The sequence below is a fragment of the Eretmochelys imbricata genome, chromosome 13, assembly GCF_965152235.1.
Source record: "Eretmochelys imbricata isolate rEreImb1 chromosome 13, rEreImb1.hap1, whole genome shotgun sequence".
Lineage (NCBI taxonomy): Eukaryota > Metazoa > Chordata > Testudines > Cheloniidae > Eretmochelys > Eretmochelys imbricata.
Genome location: NC_135584.1, coordinates 20,031,887 through 20,042,596, shown reverse-complemented (window position 1 = coordinate 20,042,596; position 10,710 = coordinate 20,031,887). Strand labels below are relative to the sequence as shown.

Below are 10,710 nucleotides of genomic sequence, written 5' to 3'. Positions count from 1 at the left end.
AAAGAAAAAACATGGAGGAAAGGAAAGGAGTGAAAGAAAAACTGTAGGAGGGGGTTGAATTAATGCTGTTCTGTTGATTAGAGAGAGGCTAATATCCAGAATACTGTGTAGGGCAATTCATACCCACCCACTACGTTCTGGCCAACAAGGGAAAGGAAATCTTGCACCGTTATCTCCCCAAGCTCATCTCCTGCTCCCATTACGCCTTCTTCTCAGCCTCTGCTGCTCCTGATTTCCAGCTACCCGGCTCTCACCAATGTGGGACGGTCCACCTGGGTTTCATGAAAGGTGCCCCCAATGTATTTTCCCACTGAAATCCTTAAATCCAACCCTGGCCTCAGGAAGTCCTGAAACAGCACAAGCCTCAGGCTTGAGCTGTGAACAGTGGGGAGGGAGGGAGAAACGGAGGCAGCGGCGGGGGGAGGGGGGGAAGACCGGCACAGTTATAGAGGTTAATCATCCAGACCCATCAGCAACACAATTTGGATAGTGGGGCTGCTGAGAGCTATCGACCCAAACTGTAAACCCCGTATAGATGGAAATCACTTCAAGCCAGGAGGTGCGGTAGCACCCCTTGTTCCAGCACCTATGCCCAAGGGTTAAAGGGAAGGGGGGGTGAGCCCCCCATCCTTTGCTGAAACCAGAGCGCACTCTCCCTCTCCCCTTCCCCTGCAGTGCATGGGGAAGCAGCTGCCCCACCGCTCCCCCTCCCTGTGGGCTGGTCCCCAAACGCTCGCCCTTCTTGTGTCGAGTGGCTTTAGCCCCCAGCCCCTAATGCAGGCCCTCAGAGATCTCCAGCAGTCCCCAGCGCTCCCTGCTCCACAGCACCAGGCACGGCGGGGCTGCGCTGGCCCAGCGTGGAGCAGGGGCTGGCTTTGCCCATCCGCTCCGCCTGGCAGGACGCAGTGGCAGGGCCCGGGCGCTGCCCAGGGGAGCGCTCCAGGGGCAGGTGTGCGGGAAGGAGCCGGGCTCGGGCGCAGCCCTGGGGGGGCTAGCAGCCCGACCCCCTTTCGCGCAGGCAGCGGCCCCGCCCCTGCGCTCCGTCGGCTTTGATTGGAGCTGCTGCCTTCCCGGGATGACTTCATGGCAGCCCCCGCCCAGGCGCGCCGCTGAATGAAGGACTGGGGCGTCGGGAGCAGGCGAGGGGAGCGCAGCCCGCCAGGGGACACATCTGGCCAGCCGCGCCCGCCGGGGAAGGGCGAGCCATAGGAAGGCGGCGAGCAGACGCTGAGCAGCCGCCGCCAGTGTCTCCTTCCAGCCTCCCGCCGCCTTTCCCAAGGACCGCCGCCGCCGCCTCCATCGCTGCCTCCTGCTCCGGCTAACCGCTGCCTGCGGTCCGCCAGCGCCAGCCGCCTCGGAGCCTGCATCGCGCCCAGGGGCACCGGCCGGGGCAGCCGCCTCGGAGCCTGCATCGCGCCCAGGGGCACCGGCCGGGGCAGCCGCCTCGGAGCCTGCATCGCGCCCAGGGGCACCGGCCGGGGCAGCCGCCTCGGAGCCTGCATCGCGCCCAGGGGCACCGGCGGCAGGTGCTTGCCCATCGCTCTCCGCCCGTCCCCGGAGCAGCGAGCAGCGCCCTCCTCCCAGATCCCACGGGGAGTCCAGCAGCCTCCCGCGGGCGGGGCTGAGCCCCTCCGCCTCCCACCTGCCCGCCGCCGCCGCAGCCCCCGTCTCGCCTCCCGGGGCCCCCGCAGTAGCCAAGACGCCGCGGGCCGTGCTCCGAGTGAAGAATGGGGCGTCGAAGCTGCCCAAGCCGCAGGCGGCGGCCGAGGCCCCCGGCAGCGGCCCCGGCCCGGGGCTCTTCATGGAGCGCTCGCAGAGCCGCCTCAGCCTGTCCGCCTCCTTCGAGGCCCTGGCCATCTACTTCCCCTGCATGAACAGCTTCGACGAGGAGGACGCGGGTAAGGGGGCCGGCCGTGGGGCGGGGAGCCCGGGGCGCTGGAAGGGTGTCTGTGGGGCAGGCGGGGGGTGTAATGCGTATGGGGGAGAGCTGGCCCGAGGGGTGGGGACCATGCCTGGGGCAGAGGGGACCATCCCCGGGGAGAGAGGTACCGGAGATTCTGCATGGGGGCAGAGGGACCCTAGGGGCATCAGTGGAGGGCAGGGAAGAGAGAGGGCCAGTGCCTCCGAGGCCAGAGGGGCTGTGAATGGAGAGAGGGGGAGGCAGCTAACACATGAATGAGGGTGGCTGGGTGAGGTAGTCAGTGAATGAATTAATGGGGGAGGGCCCGATAGACTTGGCAGAAATAGTGAGGCAGCTCAGGACATTGTGTGTGTGTGGGGGGGGGGGGGGGAGGTTTCTAGCATGTTGTATGGGGGGGTGTATAGATAGATTTAAATGTCTCCCACCAACCCTCGAGCTAAGCACTGACGCTACAAAGGAGTGAGTGCAGCTGGTGGCTGTGACTCTGCTGGCCACGGGGGTGGAAGGGCTTGAAGATTTGCTGGTTTTTAGCCGGAGAATGTGGGATTGTGATGTGTTGGCTCTAGCCCTGCCTGGCTCAGTTGAGGGGTTGGGGTGTGACAGAGACCCATCCACTGACTGACTTCCCTAAGCCATCCACTAATGGCTGCCCAGCACCTTTTGTGTATAGTGAGACATGGGGTCAGGAACCTGCATTAGGGTGAGGGGATTAAAAAGAGAGATTTTTTGTATAAGGAAATGCTCTCACTCTCTCAAATTAATGTCTTCACAAAGGAATGGTGCAAATCTTAATCCTTCTCTTATGCTCAGCTGCCTTCCAGAGAGGATGGTGGATGACTGTACTTTAAACAAAAAAGGCATTTTCTGCTGTACGTTGTGTCCAAGCTCCAAGTACTTTTCAATGTGAACAATGAACTCTTCAGACTAAATACACTAAACTGGTAATATTTAAATGGCTCTTTTAGAATTTAGGCTGGGATTTATCCAGATTTGCAAATATAGTCCCTACTCCGTAGTGTAAATCAGACAAGACAGAATGCTTCAGGAGAAAGGGTAATTAACAGGGAGACACATGAAGGTGAGAGAAATTCAAGAGGTAGGATTGAACAGGAGAGAAAGATCCTTGAGAGCATTCCAGGCATACGGGATGGCATGGTAGAAGACACAAAGCTGAGTGGGAAAAGGATGCATTAAAATGAGATTATATAGAGAGTGGGATATAAGCATGCTCTTCATTCCTGTCAATTTATTGTGAAAATGTGTAATGATTTGCACTTTAAGCATAAGCTCACTTTCCTGTAATATATTTTAATCCCTTTTTTGTGTAACAAATGCAGAGATTGTTACTTAAGAGGTACATGAGTATTTTAATACCTGCCATCTTGGCTGCATCTCTCAAATACCTGTCTTGTAAATTTATCCCAAGAAATGCAGCTGCCCGCAAGAATAGATAGGTACATGTGCAAGTGAGATGTCACACACACAAAAATTATTGTTTTTAGAAGAATCAAAGTAAAAAATAAATATATAAAAGTCAGAAGTGATTAACTTCTATCAGCATGCAAGCAAGTGTAGATAGAGGACAGGAAGGAGGTTTTAGCATCCTCCAACTGAATATATTTTAATATGTTTAAAATCCTGCATAGAAGAAGAAGAAGAGGTGTGAGATCTCAACAAGTTGTTTATTTGCTCTTCATATTCAATTTGATTGTGATAACTGGAGGACCAGGCAAGGCAATAACAGGAGCTTTGAGAAGTCTCTGATCTTGCTTCAGAAATTATTTCTGGTGAGACACTTTGGAGTTCAAGAACCTGACACAGTGACGTGAACAGATATTTCCTCACTGAAGGGCTGACTATGTTGGGTCTGAGAAGACTGATACATTAAGTGAACACTTCTTCCTATTCCAACATCTAAAGATATATGGTTGTAGTCAGAATTTTATTTACTTGATCTCTCTCATTCCTGAACAATCACTCATGAATGTTAATATTCGAGCCTATAAAAAGATATGCCTTTGAATTCATGAAATCTACAGTTATGGCCTCATCCTTCAAGCACTTATTACTGGAGCACTGCTTACTACCCTGAGTTAGACCCATTAATCTTAATATAACTACTCAAGGTAGGAGGCATTATGGTTGGTAATAAGTATTTGCAATATTGTCCCTTACTTTGGAAATATGAATTTGTATTCATATTTTTATGAACACTGCTGCTATTTCTACTGCTGGTTTCAGAAAGAAAAAAGTGACATTTTGGACTTTCACAAAAAAATGCAAATAAGCATAAATAACAATTTTTGTTGGACAAAACATATTTTGTGGAAATTAGAGAAATCATAAATAATCACATTGTGACAAACATGAGACTATAACATTTAGATTTAAGCAAGCTTCTGAAATTCACAAGATTCTGACCAGATCTAATTGCATTATGAATTCTGATTTTAAAAAAAGATCTGATACACAGCACAGGATAATGGATACTGCATTTGGCAAAATATCATCTGTAGAAGATAGCAATAGAAAAGAAGAGATTAATGTGTAGCTCACGAAAGCTTATGCTCAGATAAATTGGTTAGTCGCTAAGGTGCCACAAGTACTCCTTTTCTTTTTGCTAAATAGCACTACTGAACCTAAGGGTACCTGCATTTCTACCTTCAACTGATTGGATAGAGTTAACACTGGCCTGGAAAAGGGGCCAGATTTTGAACTTGGTATGTAATAACCTTTGAAAATGCTTTTAGTTGCAGAAGATCTCCCCTCCTGTCTTGGGCCTCATTTTTCTTCACTGTCCATGGTCTTGGCATCAGCTGAATTGTTTTCACATCTCTTGTGTCTGCCAATATGCCAATAATACCTAGTCTGCACACCTCTGATGTTTCAGAGCTTCCGCTGACTTCTCAGTGGTAAAATGGGTACAGAAAGAGCTGCAGTCCATACTAGTCTATGCAAGGGCAGAGGGGTCAGGGTCCACAAGATGCAGATAGACGTGCAGAACTTCTAGTAAGTAAACTGATTTCTCAACTGAACAGTCCCTGAACTACATCCTATGCCAGGGAGATTGACTGACCTGCAAATGTCCCCTTTTGCATGCAGGACCTGTTACAGGTTTCATGGGTCTGAAAAGATGGGAAGTAGGAAGTGGTGCTGAAATTTGCATTACTAAACGGCATCAATAGCTGAGAAGTATCCAGACTGATCCAGAGAAGGGTGTCCTAAATGAGCAACAGGGTCTGCTCACCATTAAGACACAGCAGTGCTGTAACATGGAGAAATTACTGTCTACAGTAAATAGCATAAGAACTATGGGTTACCAACACTTTTAAACGTAATAAATGTAACTTTCCTGTGCTTTCTATTGGTCAAGTCTAGCAGGCCTCATTCAGTCAAAATTTCCATCCATGTCAGTGGGGACAAGAACTTCAAAACAGGGGTCTTTATTATTATATCATTATTATAATTTATAGAAGTGTCTGTCCTAGCTCTGATCATTGTACAGTTATAAAGCAATAGACGAAAAGGAGCTAAATAGAAGAAATTAAAGTGAATCTTGAATTTTCACATTTGTGCATGGATATAAATATGAATGCATTTGCTCACCTCTGCCACAATCCTGCACCTGCTTGGAATGCCTTTGAAGCTAGTGGAGTTCATTGTGGTAACAGCAGTCTAAGACACACACAAGCAGTAATTTGCAGGATTGGGGCTTTAGTTTGTATTTACCTTGACTGCAAACACAATCATGGTCCCTGCACATGCAAATTAAGTGCATAAGCATGGGTGCATTTTTGTGTGCTCAACTTTGAAAATGTGAGCCTTAATCCAGAGCATACTTTTATTAGTATCAAGATAGAAATCTTAACTGTGCCACAACATGACAGTACATTTTTCCTGGGATTGGCTGAAATCAAACATTCTATATCTTTGTATCCAAGTAGTAATCTGTTGCAAGAGCCTGGCTTGCCAAATGGTGAACTATCGCAAGTGAACGTGAGTTAAAAATAAAACTTGCTGAGGGTAGAATAAAGTACCCAAATTAACTTTGTGACCAAGAGACAAAATGGTTGCCACTGTCAATATGTCAAACTGTCTCCCCAAATGTTGGTAAATTCCATCCTCATTTACACAGATGCCCGCTCAGGAAGCAGTAGAGTTACCCGTTTCTTGATGACAACCATGTCCAAGCAACTATGGTGCTGCTGCTTGTACACAATGTCACGGAGTGACAGCCATTATTCTATTACCAGCATGTGCTTTGAAGAGAAGCTAAATAAAATGTTAATTTAATGGAGCTGTAAAAACAGAGTTAAGACATATTGGACTAGAGTAGAGTGATTGCTGTGGGCTTGTGGAGAAGTTTGTAACGTCTTTGTCTGGGTTGGATCGGCTGAATTTCTCTGTACTGTTAAGCATTAAAATATGTATAAAATTATGAAATAAAAAGTGCCTCTGTGTGTTCTAAAGTTCCCACTGATATTTTCAATTCCAGTGCTGTGCTGCAATTGAATACAAACAGTTTTATAGAAGATGCTAATTGTTTGTTAATATAAGTGAATTCCATAATGTGAAGTTCATTTTTGAGTTCATATGGCTGGTTTGTGACTTCCCTTAGATTGCCTTGGAAAGTTTTGGAGGACCCTATAAGCTTCCTCTTACAGGGTAATTGGTCGGTGCTCTGTTATGCAATTGCCCCGTGTTTATGGTAATAGTATGTAGGAGGTAGCAAGAACATCTGTGCGCTGCATGACCAGAATGGTAATTTTTAAATCCTAAATGTGTTCTTAATACATGTCAGACTGAAGTCGTTATTGTCTCTTGATTGTAGTACAGTGACATGCAAAGCCTATTGTTAACTAGGGGCTCAGTTATGCCGATGGGGCAGTGGCCTGCACTGGGGATAATCCAGAGGTGCACTGCCCGAGATACGAGGAATTCTGACTCAAGTAAACTGAATTCCTCATGCAGCTCCCCAGTGTGCATAGACCATGCCTACAGCATACTCCCCTCTATAGGCCTAGCCAGTTCTGGATGAAATTTTAGAAAACTTTTTTTGATCAAAAAATGCAGATTCAGAAATGTGTTGATTTTGCTCAGTTGTTTGGGTTTTTAGAAGGAAAAAAATCCTAAAAAATTCTGAAAAATCTAAACATTTCATTTCAACATTTTCAAAACAAAATGTTTATTTTTCAGTTTGAAATTACTTTGTTTTGAAATTTCCTTTAATTTTATTTGTAAACATTTCAATAATGTCTAAAAAATGCTCAAAATCCAAATATAACATTTCATTTGACCCAAAACAATTTTTTCTTCAATTTTTTTCCATTTGCCAGAAATTTGAAATTTGTGATTTTTTTTTTTTTTATCTAACCCAAAATAATTTTTTCAACTTTTGGAAAATGCCAACAACCTGAAAAATCTGTATTTGAGGATGTCAGGGGATCCTCAGTGCTCCAACTGTTTGCCAAACTTCTTTTGAAAATCTCATGTGGATTTCCTTTATAGCAGCATAGCTACATTTGAGACCATCTGAACCTATTAGTGAGTTTTAAAGAGACTGGTACAGAAGATGAAGAATGCTGATTATACACTATCTTTTGAACCCCAAAGCATGGGGAACAGAAACCCTTCCCTCCATGATGTCTCTTTGTGTGGTCGTTTGCTGTCAGTTTACTCTAAGTAGGAGAGCCTGTCCCTGAAAATCTTTCTGACTAAGAGCAACTGTTTCTCTGCCACTTCTAATTCATGGAAAATTAATTCTAGTGCAACATTTATTAAGTCAAAAGCACAGTTCTCCTAGCTAAAAAATCCTTTACTCTGTCAGGTTTCTACATGAGGACGAGTTGTGAAATGCTGTAACTACTTTACTTCAGCATCGCTGTGTGACAGAATGTATGCATCTGCTTTGTGTAGAGAGGAATTAAACTTTAATTGGGCCAGTTGTTTTGAGAAATAATTTATTTGTACAATTTTTTTTTGAGATTGTGTGTTATCCTGCCCATATTTCTGAGTGCTGTGGGCTAGATTAGAAATGTGCACGTTTTCATTTAGAAACCTGTGAGTTGCTAACATGTTTCAGCACTGCAGTTTGACATGGCATTTGGTGGGTTTACACAGGGCTCTGATCACTGCAATCTTGTCTTCCACAGATATGTCTTGCAGACCATACAGGGCACTTTGAAGTGCCATTGGCACGCTTAAATAAGGATGTTGTCTTCTCCTCAGAACTATTTATATGGCTTCTGATGTTGGATTTATCTGATAAAGACCAATAAAACAGCCCCGATACAAACCCCGCCCAAGCAACGTTTATCAAATAAACACTGGAAAACCACCAAAAATTACTTGTATCTAAGGGCTTATCTACGGCGGAGCAGTAATGTGGACTACCAGGGTGTGATTCACACTAATGTGTTCTTTGATTGGTCCGTCCATGTAATGTTTATAATAGACTGTAACTATTTACAAGACATTGAATGTACATCTACCAAAGTGATATTCCTACAGAGTTCTGTTTTGTCTTCTGAATGAAGGGGTGAAATCTAAAGTGTATAATCTGTGAACAGATATCAAGACAAAAGAGAATAGAGCAGCAATTGATGGCTAATTAGGTACATAATTGCCTGCACAAATTAGGCACAGAACTGCGCATGCATTTTGAGCATCTAGCTGGCATAGTAATTGGGCAGCACACTTTATTTATTTGGATTTGTAAAATGATAAAAAGCACCCATATAAAGACCCTGGAAGCTCTGCTATTGCATAACACACACAAATAATACAAACCTCAGTAGCCCTACCCCTCAAACAAAATCCAGCCACAATCAAATCAGTCAAATCACAATGGCAGTCAATACCTCATTTCATCTCAGCCTCACTACTCTGTTATGCCATTTTACCCAAACTCCGAAAGAACTCAGCTGGCTTTGCAGAATGCTAGTTTCCTATACAATGCTCTGAGTGATCAGCACCTTCAAGATTATAACAGGTTGAGAAAGATTTCACATTTTTCCCCCTGTACTGTAATTGAAAATGTAATTGACCTACAGGAATGCACGTTCATAGCTATGTTGCCTTAATAAAGTATGGAGAAATACTACTTTAAACACAAAGGCTTGTGTTGCCTTTAAGTGTGGGGTAACGCAGAGACGGTGTAGAGTAGTTACCAATTGTTCACTGTCAAACTGGCAGGACATGTCAAGTGCGGTCCCACAGGGGTCTGTCTTGGTCTGGTACTATTAAATATTTTCATTAATGACTTGGATGATGGAGTAGAGAGTGTGCTTATAAAATGTGCAGATGACACCAAGCTGGATGGGCTTGTAAGCACTTTAGAGGCCAGGATTAGAATTTAAAATGATATTGATAAATTACAGAATTGGTCTGAAATCAACAAGATGGAATTCAGTGAAGACAAGTGCAAAGCGCTACTTTTAGGAAGGAAAAATCAAATGCACAAATGCAAAATGGGGAAGAACTAAATAGGCAGCTTTACTGCAGAGAGGGATCTGGGAATTATAGTGGATCACATTGAAAATGAGTCAACAGTGTGATGCTGTTGTGAAAAAGGCAAATGTCATTCTGGGATGCATTAACAGGAGTGTCACATATAAGAAATGGGAGATAATTATTGTGCTCTACTCGGCACTGGTGAGGTCTCACCTGGAGTATTGTGTCCAGTTTTGGACAGCACACTTTAAGAAAGATGTGGAGAAACTGAAGAGACTCTAAAGAAGAGCAATAAAAATAAAAAGGAGTTTAGAAAACATGACCTATGAGGAAAGGTTGAAAAATTTGGCGTGTTTAGTCTAGAGAAGAGAAGTCTGAGGGGGGATATAACAGTCTTCAAATATGTAAAAGATTGTTCTAAAGATGGTGATCAAGTATTCTTCCATGTGGATGAGGTTAACACATGTAGTAATTGGAGTAGTTTGCAGCAAGGGAGTTATAGGTTTCAGATTAAAAGTTTGTTCCTAATTACAGGGATAGTTAAGCAGAGGAACAGGTTGCCCAGCAGGATTGTGGAATCCCCTTCATTGGGAATTTTTAAAGAACAGGTTAGACAAAACACCTGTCAGGGATGGACTAGATATACTTAATCCTGCCATGGAGCGGTGGTCTGGAATCAATGACCTTTCGAAGGCCCTTCCAGACCTGCATTTCTATGATTCTGTAAACGTATGTAATAGAAAACCTCTTCTAATGTGCCTTGTCATCAGGGCCTCATGAATTCTGCTTTACTTCATGGGTGGTTTCAGCAGCCAAAAGAAGAGAATTCCATGGCAGGGGCATTGCACACCATCAGCACCCACAGCTTAACTGCAGCATGCTTGAAAACCACTTACATTCTGTGAACTGGAACTAAACTGCAGTTGGTGTGTCAATAACAGAAGTGTATGTAGAAAGCAGTATTAGGGTGGAGGCTTCCCAAAGAACCTGCCAAAAGGGTCCTTAGTCAGTCATTTTAGGGCCTGTGTTATGCATGTCCTTTCCATAGTGTCATAGCTGCAGTTATAATTTCAATAGACTTGTTAGACCAGGGGTGGCCAACCAGTGGCTCCGGAGCCACATGCGGCTCTTCAGAAGTTAATATGCGGCTCCTTGTATAGGCACCGACTCTGGGACTGGAGCTACAGGTGCCAACTTTCCAATGTGCTGGGGCTCACTGCTCAACCCCTGGCTCTGCAACAGGCCCTGCCCCCTGCTCCACCCCTTCCCGCCCCCCTTCCCCCAGAGCCTCCTGCACGCCACAAAATGGCTGATCAGGAGGTGCAGGGAGGGGGAGG

The 10,710-nt window shown here is 45.2% G+C and overlaps 1 protein-coding gene across 1 annotated transcript in view; it reads left to right on the top strand.

Moving 5' to 3' along the window:
- Window positions 1-1,801: 1,801 nt before the first annotated feature.
- The window catches only part of RIMS4 (regulating synaptic membrane exocytosis 4), an 80,387-nt gene continuing 71,478 nt past the window's right edge, over window positions 1,802-10,710 (top strand). The window contains exon 1 of the mRNA XM_077832275.1: window positions 1,802-1,898. Within this exon, the coding sequence (XP_077688401.1) occupies window positions 1,802-1,898 (97 nt within the window). The remainder of the gene's footprint in view (window positions 1,899-10,710) is intronic.